This window comes from Corvus brachyrhynchos, unplaced genomic scaffold, assembly GCF_000691975.1.
Source record: "Corvus brachyrhynchos isolate BGI_N302 unplaced genomic scaffold, ASM69197v1 scaffold91, whole genome shotgun sequence".
Taxonomy (NCBI): domain Eukaryota; kingdom Metazoa; phylum Chordata; class Aves; order Passeriformes; family Corvidae; genus Corvus; species Corvus brachyrhynchos.
In genome coordinates, this window is record NW_008236442.1 from 1761435 (window position 1) to 1773590 (window position 12156).

Sequence of the window (12156 nt, forward strand, 5' to 3'; positions counted from 1 at the left end):
GTGTGCAGATTATTAATTGCCATAAAAGCCACTTACAATATGCATTTAATATCTGTATTGTTAAAGTGTCCATTCTAGTCGAAATAAAATGGCTCAGCTAAATTTTCTCCTCCCCAGGGTGAGGCTGAAAAGCATCTGATACAAATTTCAGCAAACTAAATACTTCTCCTCCTTACTGAAATTCCTATGCATATCAGATAATGAGTCTTAACCTCAAAAAAGAGTTTAGGATCTGGATAACAAACTTGAAAATTCTCCTTCAGCCTAATTTAAAAGTACAATAAAAATATAGGGGAAAAGAAAGTCTTTAATTTTAAAGGGATTTTTCATATTAAGCTTTGGTCTAAGAGCCCTTTCCTAGAGATGATCTAAATCCAGTCCTCATGAGAGAGCAAACTGCAGCTCTACCAAGTGGATCACATTGACAGATATCAAATTAACCAGTGGAAGCCTTACATTTCCAGTAGAAACCTAAAAAATTCAGTTCTTTGCAAAGAAAATACACAGGGAGCAGCTGCTGTAGCCGTAGCCTTAGCAACTACACCTGCTTCATACTCACGTCGGCTTTCATACATGCTCCTGGACTGGGCCCAGATTTTGAATGGATCTGGCTTTTTCTGCCCAGAAGTGTCCGGTTGGTCGGCGGCCGGCGCCTCCGGGGCAGCGTAGTCCGGCAGCACCTGGGCGCTGTGCACGGGGGATGCCGTGTGCCCGCTGCGGTGGCTCGAGACGCTCTGCTGGGAACTGTTTTGGCTGTCTTTCCTTTCAAGTGGTTGCTGTAAGGAAGAGAGCAAGTGGAAGAGAGAGAACAGACGGTTATTGGTCGCTGAGTGGGTGTTTTCCATCAATTTTTCTCCCTTCTTTGATCAGGCTTTTCCGCATGCACATAAGTAAATATATAAGTCACAGTTTTGCTGCCACCCAGTTAATGCTGGGTACAGTTAAATTCCCCGGCGATAGATTCTGATAGGCAGACCGACAGAAAGAGATATACAAAACAAAGTAATTTATCATTAAAAAAAAAAGCATTTTCCCATCTCACACATGACAGATCTAAATCTCATTACAGGTTACTAGTTTCAGTGTACTTATTTTTTCTTGCATTAAGGCAGAAAATCCCAACAACCTTCTATTCAGATAACATTTGTGTCTAACTTGAGCCTGAAAGAAAATGAAAAAGCTACCACTGTGAAAACTCAAACTGTCCCTCTAAAGCAGAATCAAGCACAGCCCTTACTATGCAAGGTCACTTTTTCTCTACAGTTCCTGCAACCCCCCCACATTACAAGTGTGTGGACAACAGAGTACCCCTTTAATGGCTCTGGTCCCCAGAGCATCCAAGTGATTTCTGCAGACCTTAACAAATGTAAAAATGTCTATTTGAAGTTTGATTTGTTTTAATTAAGTATATTAAAACAGGAAAAATGAATCCATCTAAACTCAGGACTTATTCCAAAGTAGCGTGCCAAGAGCTCTGTCTGCTTAATATTTATCTAAGCAGGGTATATAGTTCTTAAATTCACAACGGTGTGCTCAAGCCACATTTGCATTGCCAGGATTTGTACTACTCAATATGTAGCAAAATCCTCAACAAGAGGTCCCCACACTGTGCAGCAAATGCTTTTTAATGCTCTTTTGAGATCACCTTGGACTGACACCAAGGTTGAATGCAGTCTCCCACCTACTCTGGTACAGGGAACTGTGTTCCCAGGGCTGCTGTGACACAGAGGGTGGCCGGAAAAACAGCATCCCACAGGTTGTTTTTCCAACATCCACTATTTCCCAGCTAAAAAGGGTCAGCCACTCACACCAATAAACCTCAGGCAGAAATTTAAGCCTCCTGCTGGCAGAGGGTACATGAAAACATTCCAACAGAAGTGCTTTCAGGTACTTCTCTCTAGGAACCCAAGCTGGGGTAGGGAGAGAAACCAGCAGCAGACACAGATTGGATCAGCATGGGGGCCTCACTGGCCACAGGTCTGGGCACCCCTTGGCTCTCTCTGAACACGAGACCCCAGGCAGCTAATGCTCCATCACAGAACAGCTGAATTAATTACAGAGGAGAAAGTCACCATACAAAGTGCCCTCTTTTAGAATCTTAAACCCCAAAAACCCAGGTAAGATTATTGTTAAATTGCACGTACTCCAGCTTTACACTGAGAAAAAAATCTCAGCTTCAACAGCCCAAATAATTTTGAACTCTCAGCCTTGCACTGGAGTTGTTGATCCACTACCAGCATCTTTTTAAAGGATATCTCGATTGACTAGAATGTGAAATTGCCTTTGTCCTTTAAAGCAATTTTGAACAAAGCTTACCTGCTGTGATTACTCATCTGCAGACTTTCAAATACAAATATCTGAACCAATTTCCAACATTTTTAGCTTTTTAAGTGGTAAATGAAGCTAATTCACATGCAGCCCTTCAATTTTTAATGAAGCCATTTAAAACAGCTATGCTGGGGATAATCAACTTTAAAAAAAAAAAAAAAATTGCATCTCTCAGTCCAACCATCTGGATTGGTTTGTTTGGCCAAACTACTAAAATAACTACAAGAATCCTGTTGAAACTTCAGGCCAATCTCACTGGAAATAGCTGGTAACAGAATGTGGAGGACAGGGATGAAAATTTGAAGCTTTGTTTAGCCTTTAGGGAAATAATGAGAACTCTGAAAGATTCCTGATTTAAAAAGAAACAAAGTTTGAACTTCAAAAAGTGCTCTCACTTTGTGATATCAAAGGTTTAAATTTTGAACAAGCTATGAATTCTGTTTTGTATTTGGATTGCAAATGGAAGTGTCAGCATATCTAAAGCAAAACTACCTCTAATTCAACTAGAGTTGCAATTGCAAAACCAGGTATTTTTCAAGAAATAGGTGATAGCTTCTCTAGCAGGACCAGTGGTTTTCCAAAAAATAACTCCTTCAAAAAGCCTAAAATATCTCTATTTAGGAGTTTGAGAGGGGACCAGAGGAAGGGGAATGTAACCATGGTAATAAGGAATGTATGTAATTAAATTATTCAAGACAGTATTTATTGACTTTCATATCAGCAGAGGCGGCCAAAAAGGTTTGGGGCCAAACTTCTTTCCACATGTTGTAGTAGCTTCAGCACGTCATGCCCATGAGGAATTGCAGGGGTCTGACCATCCTAGTCCCTACCATGGGGACTGCTCGGATGAAGTTTGTGTCTTGGTACACGTAGAGCTTTCCCAAAAGGGATGAGCTGACCAAATGCCAATGAAAGGATGGCTTGTCCATCTCCTGCCTTGTGCCCAGCTTTTTAGGGCCAACCCTCCTGGGTCTGAATCATACTGTCCAGCTTGCTCAGTTCACACACATAGGCAGGAAAGCAGCAGATGAGTACAGGGTCTGGCTGGTGACAGAGCAGGAAGTTCTGACCTCACCCTGAGGTGCTGATCATGGTTTTTAGTGTAAAGTAAAGCAGATCAGCTGAACTGTATTGACTTCTGATAGGAGCTACCAAGAGCATGGGGCACTGAACTACTCGAGCCAGTAAGAGCACCCCTGATTCTTGAGAGCCCGTGATCTTCTTCAGAGCTGCTGATTAGCATCAGTGGCTTGCCAGAAAGACCTTTACCAAAAGTGGCTAGAAATCAAGACTATGGTGACTACCTCGAGTCCATTTAGGCAGACTGAACACTTAAATACGACGACGGGATAAAATAATTACCTTAGTACTGTTTTATAGCTGTGACAAAATGAATACGTGGGAAGATGGAGCTTGTCACACCCTACTGAAGCCCCTGGGCTCTGAATGAAAAGGGATGTCTTGTACAGAGTCACTGAGGAACCAATTTCTCTTCTTGACAAAAGCAGGATATTGGCAGAGCCCCTGGTGCTGCGTATCCACCCAAAAAATGTGGCAAATCTCTTGTAAGGGACTAGCTGTGCATAGGAATTGCATTTTTGGTCACAAGTCAGCTATGCTCACAATGAATTTATTTAAATCCAAAAGAAAAAAAATCAGAGTTTTGGAAGAGCTTAGCACTTTATCTCCCCTGCAGTGATCCCATCTTCTGATGATCTAGCTGCAGATTTTGTGCTGTAGAGCTTTTTGGAGAAGCTGGTCCTGGAAGCAACAGGAAACTGAGCTGGAAATGGGAATCTTTGCCCCCTTGTGGAGTATTTTGATGCAAGCAACAAGAGAAAAAAAAAAAGAAAAAAAGTTTGTTTTCATCCATGTTATAACAGAATAACTGCAGGGGAAATAGCTATACTAGAAAATTTCTGTGCTTAAAATGTATCTCTCTAGATGGTCAATACAAAAATATTATCCATTTTCATCTAAAAAAAGAATGGGAAATTAAAAAAAAGGAGCAGGACAGAGAGCTGCTAGGAGCATGTCCTTGGTGAGGGGAAAGGGAATAAAGAAGTTGGAAATGTCCAGTCCCATATATGGCTGGAAAGGGGTTTTTTACTAGTTTAGCTCTTTCACCAAGGTTGAAAAACTCTCCTTAAAATCTGAGAAGAGCAAGGTTTGTCAGAAGATACACACAGACTGACAAATACAGCCCAGTAAAACTGAGCTGAAGGCAAAAAAACTTCCCAGGCTGTGTCACAGCCCCAGCACCAACAAACCTCTCCAAGGGGCTTTAACACGTCATCACAGCCAGGAGGTACCAACAGTCTGAGGTGGCCTTTGGGGAATGCGGGACTGGGGGCTGAGAACAGAAAATAAGACTCATTTAAGGAAGAACAGCCACTGGCAGTAAGCAGGGAATGTGTCTGGGCTTTGGGAAAGGATGTGAGGGAACGAGAGAGGGCTCATCTCTTGAGCAAAGCAGAAGAGGATGGACACCTGAGTCGTGACTTCCCTGATACAGCAAAAGAAACAAAAAACAAGCACAAGTTAAGATCAAAGCCAACTGCTCCCAGCCTCAATGTGTGCTGTCCTCTAACTGCAGCTTATTATACAAGGAATGCTGGAAAACAGTCCTTGTGTGTTGAGCAAAGGGCACAGGGGAATTGGGCAGCACATCCCCCCAAGCCCCACAGCTGTGCTGTGCTGGGGACAGCCCCTGGCACACGGCTCTGATGGCAGCTCCTGCATTCACCTCATCGCTGCCAGTGCAGCAGCAAACTGGGAGTCCCTGGCATTCAGGGCATCCCCGGGAAACACGGGGGCAGAGTTCAGAGAGATGGTATCCCAGACAGGGACCGTGCTGGTGGGGCAGGCCTGGCTCTTGCCTGTCATGAGTGAGAATCCTCATGGCCAAGAAGGTCAGGCTGGACTCCCCGCTTCCCGTGCAGTGGAGCAGCAGCCCTTCAACAAACCAAGGAAGGACAGCGTTAGACACCCCCACTTCCCTGCTTCTGACTGTCACCTTGGCCACACGAGCTCTGGGGTTGGTGTAAATCCACCCCAGAGAGCCCGAGGAGTTTCCTCCTCTGCACACAGATGCTCCGAGGCACTTTGCTCCAGGTTTCCATGGTCAACCCCTGCATGTCAGCGATGCCTGGGGAGGAAGGAGCAGATGCACCAGCTCTGCCATGCTGGCTCTGCCCTCTGAGGAGTGGCCGCTCATTAAAGCTGCCGCACGATGCTGCAGTGAGTACAACATCGCTGCTAATTGTGCTGCCAATGATCCCGTGTGCAGCCAGGGGAACAGGAGGCTCTGGTTTTTGGGAATCCTGCACTTTAGAGGCAACAGCACCACCTACGACTGTAGGAAAAATTACTGACGGAACCCTGAAAAGGCTTGGGAGAGGCATGCGAAGGAATGTCAGCTTTCCCCAGGCTGACAGGCTCCTCAGAGCAAACAGGAGAGAGAAATCTGCTGTTGCATCGCTACACCTGTTTGTAAGCAGCCTCTTTGTTCACCAAGGCGGGATTATCCTGACATGGATTTACATGCTGCTCAGATTTTTACTGTGCATAGCTGTCAAACCGAGAGGTGCCTGACACAGCAGGATCCCGCTTTACCCGATGCCAAACATGCGTGTGGCAAAGTGGGAGCATCCATGCTTTGGAAAGACCAAGGCTCATGGATTAGGGCTGGTTTAATGACAGAAGTTGGAGTCCGGATCGTGTGCAGCCAATCCTGCTCCGACGGGGGGAAAAAGTGGAGGCAGAGAATAGAAATGTGCCAGACATGTCTGTATTTTACACACTTGCTTCTGTTTCACTGAAGGCTGAAATAACCCCCGTGTGTGACAGCAGCGAGCGGGCAGGGGCTGGCAGGGCTGTGATTTGCAAGGAGCACGCCCCGCACTTCTGCCTCCCAACATTAATGCGAGCTGACAATGGTAGAGGCCTGCGCTCACATGACTTTAATCAGCGCTGCCCTAAGCTACCAGAATCACATTCATTATTTCAGGGCTTTCTTTTTGGATGAGCAGAGAGCTCGTATTAAAAGCAACAGCCTTCTGCTCAGCTGCTTCCTAAACCTCTTGCCCAGGTTTCCGGTGAGGTGGGCTGTGCCCAGCTGCAGGTTTTGGCACCACGGGGGACTGTCGGTGAAGTTTCACACCATCTTACAGCACAGCAAATACCTCACTTGCTCTGCTTCCCCAAAGCTCCTGGCAGAGAATTCTGTCTCTTCCTCACTCTCTACAGATAACTGCAAACTTTCAGGCTTTAGGTATTTAATTCCCTTTAAAAATAAAACATTTCTTTTTGTTGCATACAAATAGTACATTAATTTCTTCCATAATATCATTAACGGAGCTTTAATGATACTTTAGATCACGGCTTCCGTGCTGCTAGCTAAGATGCCATTCAGGTAACAGCTTTACATGGAAATACATTCAGGGAGACAAGAAAATATTGTTCTGCTGTTGCTTTTTTAAAAAATGAGGAATCTTACACCTGCAGGACAATCCTGCTCAGTATGGAAATGCCTCCAGAGCAGGCACTCCGACAGCTGACTGTATTCCCTGGGAACTGTAACCATGCTCTGCTCATGCTTTGTCTCTCCTGACAATGTGCATGCTTTCCCATTCTGTTAATAATTCAGCCAAGGATACTCAAGAAAACTCAGGGAGTTAATGGAAAAGGTTGGTGCCTATGAGCACCCGACAGGAATTGCTATCTGGCAAGAAGGTGGAGCCTCCCATCTTTCCAAAAGGAAACAATAGCTTTTTTTTTGGTAAGTTAAATGACAGAGAAGCTCATCTGTCAGGGAAGCGGATTTGTAAACCTGAGGCTTTATTTGCAAACAAGTCCCCCTTCCGTACTGCATCCCTCTCTCATTTCCCCATGCAGCAGAAGCCATGCAAGGTAATCATGGTTGCAACAGAAAGACAACTTAAAACAATTGAGACCCAGAAAGCAAACAAGCCAAACTCATGCCCTTTTCCTTCAAAGCAGACAAACAGACAGAAATAGTAGCTGAAAAGTGCTTACCGACTTTGGGCTCTTCTTTGGGACTGGCAGTCCTGAAAAATGGCAACAAGGGAAAAATAAACATTAGCATTAAGCGCTATCTTCCCTTAAAGAAAAATCCCTAGGTGTATCATCCAAACGTAGCCATCTGCAGAGTTATGTCAGCTTTCGCTCTCACATCGGAGTTACCAGTCTGTTCATATCGAATCAAAGCCCAGGGAGAGGGAGAGGGAGCGAGAGCCAGGGAAGAGGGAGCGGGGGGAGAGCTCTCTCTGCATTAGCTATGCTGACTTGTGCTGCAGCAGCCGGGAGGCTGCGAGAGAAACCCACAGCCCTCAGCGGCTGCTGAAACCCAGCGCCTGGGCAGAATCTCAAATGCTCCCCTGGATTACAGGAGACTTAGCTCACAATTAAGCCGAGGCTCTTTCCTTTTGACGCGATCGGCTCAGCAATTTTATCGGACCAATTGCAGCGGCGCAGGGGGAACAGGTTGATTTTTTAAAAAGTATTCCTCTAGAAATTGATTTTTGAATGGAAAATGTGCATTGGGCTTGAGCAAGGGGAAACAGAAACATGAGGAAGAATAAGCTTTTCTCCCTAAAAATATGAATGTTACTGAAAAAACATGTTTTCCTTCCTGTCCATCCTAAGTGTAAACCTTTGAAGCCTGAGATTTTATCTGTTAGGTACAATAGAGAGCTGTGGCTTAAGAACAGAACTACCAGTGCCCTGACCCCTGGGGGAGATGCTAGGGAGCTTGGAGAAGGGGGGCTTACACAGGTTGCAGGTGATGTAAAGGAACAAACAACTGGGAGGGCACCAGGAAAGGTTTTTTCAAGGACAATTTTGCATTTTGAAGCAGTGTCTTACTCAGTCTGTCATGAGCAAGAGAACTCAAGTGAGATTTCAATCAACTACTTGTGCATAGAGCCCAGTTGCCAGCAGCAAAGGACACACTTGTCTGGGGATCTACCTAAAATGCAGGGAAAGCTCTTTCTTGGACTCAAGACCTCCCTTTTCCCCTTGCTGTTGGAAGAGAGAGGAAACCCCCTGTATTTTGCTCTGTGTGACACTCCAGAAACAAACATAAACCAAAACACAGATTACACTCCACATTAAGTGCTCAGTAATTCAGATGTTTAAAATCTGCTTTTGTCTTTAGGATGTGATTTATGTGGCATTTATGCTGCATTACATTTTCTACTTTATGCATTTTGTTTATTCTAAACCCCATGCCCTCATCTAACTTTTACACAGAGAATAAAATAAGCAATGCAAGTGAATTACAAATCTGTCTAGGAAGATGCTTATTTTAAGGTAATTTGGGAGATGTTAGCACTGAATAGGGAAGATACACAATTAAAAATGATAATCAGAGCTCACTTTGCTGCTGCTTTCAGACTGGGATGCATACTGTAATGACTATTTTAAATATTTTCAAGATTTTGAGGAATATCAGTACTCTGTATGTCACTCTGATGCATTTCCAGCCAATAGCTGATACCCATCTAGGCAGTGATTGATTGAGGGACAATGAAACATCAAACTGTTTGAACTAAACAATCAAGACTGCAGCTTCATTTCTGCTGATGGGGACTGTTTTTGTATAATACCCTTAAAGAGGAAAACACTAATAACATTCATGGCAAGTCACATTTTTAACAGGCATCATTTATCACAGAGATAAACACAGAGATAGAGATTCTCCTCTCTCTCTCTCCTTCCACATGCATGCACACACGTTTACTCTCCAAGAGATGCTCTTTCCTATTAAATCAATAGCTAGAACAGATCCCCATGCACACGCACACACCCTTAACAGACCAGCATAAGACAGAAAAGATTTAACAACGTTTTAAATGTTCCCTCCAAAAATAAAGTGGAAATGCAGGTGAGCTGCTGGGTCAAATTGTATCAGAATTCAGTCTATTGCATCACAAGCATTGAATGTTAAAATTTAGTAGGTATGAACTACTGAACAAATCTTTCCTTCAAACCTTGTCATTATTTTTGCTGTTCCAACCCCGAAGAGATGGAAAACAGTTGAAAAATAATGCAAAACACATCAAAGCTATTGTTTGGCGGGTCCTTCGGAGGCCAATAAATCTTACAGTGTCACCGCTCTGTGCCAGACTTTGCTGCAGAACAAGCAGTAATTTACTTCTTACCAAAGTAAGTGACTGCAGAACACGTTAACAAATGTTGGTAGTTTTTCATGGGACGAGCTTATAGCCAGGGGAATAACCTGCCTGTACATTTCCCCGTGAAAATATTATTTATTCATCTAATTAGGGTCTCATTTTAGAACTCCAGTTCCTGGCACAGCAGGCCAAATGAGCAAATGATAGGTATAATGGGGAGTTTTCATGCTCAGATGATGGAATGGATACAGTATTTAACAGTGATGAACACGAAGTGCTTGAATAACCCCCAAATCCTGGGAGCTCCACTAGCAAGGAAATGCTGAGCTTTTCCAAAAAGCTTCTGGCGAAAACATTTCCCAAGCCTATGAATTTGGGATAGTGACAACTGTGAATTACAACACTGGCCTTTTGATTCCATTAACGTGTCCCATCACTGCTCACGCCATGCCTTGCTTGGAAGCTCATCCTCCTGGCTGCCCCGTTCTCTCCTGAAGCCTCACTGCAACTCTTTCAGAGGTAAGTGGGCCAAGCACAGACAAAACACCCAGTCTGCATCTTCTTAGCATTATCCAGCTTTTTGGTAGTTGGATAAATGGCTTCACATCCCTGGCTAGAAGAAGCCAGAAGGCTTGTCCCTGCTATGCCATCAAACCCAACAATAGAATAATAGTAGTTTATACTGACATTGCAATATAATTTCCCTGTGATTTGATACCTATGGACATCTCTCACTAGTACCTGAAATGCATCTTTTAATTTTGGGGGATTTTGGAGATACGGATTAGAGAAGATGGAACAGTCAAGAAATCAAACAGGGCTGTTGTCACCACAGAGTTAACAATGTTTTAAAACAAACGAGCACATCTGGTAAACAATGTCAATATGACCTAAAACCCCTTGATTGGGCTCATTGTAGCTACGTACTAAATGTGCCTGGAATTAAATTAATTAGAAAACACAAATTACTCCCCTCTAAATAACAATGTAATAAAGCAACTGCTTAATGAAAAATACCAGTGATCAGTGAGCAATCCACAAGAACAAAAAAAGGCATTGTAATCAAACTAAATTCACAGACCCATCAGCAAAGCAAGAAAGACTTCATACAAGGTTAGTCAAAAATGAGTCAGATGCAGGGATCTAAATTAAACTAATTATCACAGAGATTATTACATTTATCTTAACAAAACCCTCTCTCTTTTCTCCCCAGTACTCCCTAAAGCTCAATGTACAGCTGGCTGCATCCATCTGCTCAACTACATTTTGTAACATAGGGGAAAAAATGCAAATCATTAAGCAAGTTTTGCAGCATGACTTCAGCACTCTTAATGCCATTACCCATGAGGAGCTGTATTTCTGTTGCGTGACACTGTGTTACGTTGTGAGTGATGTGACCCATGAATTAAATCCATAATTCAGCTTACTTAATATTATTTGTGTTAACTGTGCAGTCTTGAGTGGTAAAACTTTTGGGAAGCTGTAAGATCACTAACCCTATTTATGATGAGTTCATGGAAGAACACATGGGACAAAACTTGACCCCAAGTGTTGCTGTTTCTAACATGCCATTTTTAGAGGAACATTTTTTTCCTCAACTCCTTTGTCTTTATGCAACCTAAGTAACATGGGAACACCACGATACAAGGCAAACTCTGCTTTACTGAGCATACACAGAATGCAATGTGAGACTACAAACCCCCACACCACAGCCTGGGCCTGGTTCTGGTGAGAGCTCAGAAGGCCACAAATGCCCCAAAATTACCTAAATAGACACCAGACACAACGTGCCCTGTTCTACAGCCCCACGTTTTAGAGATGGTAGGTCAAAATTATCTAGTTAAATGCTAAGGAAGACCTATCTCTGGGCACCACAGTCATGCAGTAAACCCATTCCAACAGCTTGGACATGTGGAGGCCAGCTGGTGTGAACACTTCGCCTTTCACCACACACACACACACAAATTATATATTTCAATGGGATTTCAACTGAAGTTGGAACAATTCAGTAGTTTGCACAACCCACCCATATGACAAAGGCTCCTGGAATTGCTAAAGGGCCAGTCTGGAGGCCAGACTATCATCTTCTTTTTGGCTTAGAAAGTCTGTGTACTGCCCAACATTTTTCAGTTTTGGGGTGGTTTTGCACATGAAAGAGAAGAACAGCTGTTTCTAGATCTTCACTTCTCACAGTTCCTTAACTCTTCCAACTTGGACAGCTTATGGACCATCTATATCCAAGAGCAAAATAAGCCATAGGTGAGCCTAAGAAGAAAGGTCACCCATAAGGTTTTGCCCTTGTGTCACCTGCAGCCCAGAATGCACCAGTGCTGAAAATTATTCAGAGACGAAAAACACAAGAAAATAAAGATTTCGGACTCTGTCCAAAGGTTAACATTTACAGAGAAAATGTTCCTGCCTGGAAAAAAAATAAAAGGTTCAAGCTTTCTAAATAGCACTTACACTGTGCTGAATAAAACCCAAAGGCTGTATCAAAGAAAACAGACACTTTGGAAGATGAGGTTTAGGTAAAGTACTGGAGTCAGAGGGCGCACAACCACATACCTGGCATTGAACACTGATCGCTGCTTTCTGTGTGCAAAACAAGGAACTTTAAATAATTAACGCTAATGGCCATTAGCGCTGCTGGGGGGGCAGGGGACAGGAGATT

The 12156-nt window shown here is 43.5% G+C and overlaps 1 protein-coding gene across 30 annotated transcripts in view; it reads right to left on the reverse strand.

Annotated features, from left to right (window-relative positions):
- Nucleotides 1–12156, reverse strand: part of MAGI1 (membrane associated guanylate kinase, WW and PDZ domain containing 1) — a 289089-nt gene that overhangs the window by 27372 nt on the left and 249561 nt on the right. For all 30 annotated transcript variants that reach the window (XM_017747184.1, XM_017747175.1, XM_017747172.1 and 27 more), the window contains 2 exons: nt 7366–7397; nt 560–776 (listed from right to left, as the gene is read on the reverse strand). In XM_017747184.1, coding sequence (XP_017602673.1) covers nt 560–776; nt 7366–7397 — 249 coding nt within the window. The remainder of the gene's footprint in view (nt 1–559; nt 777–7365; nt 7398–12156) is intronic.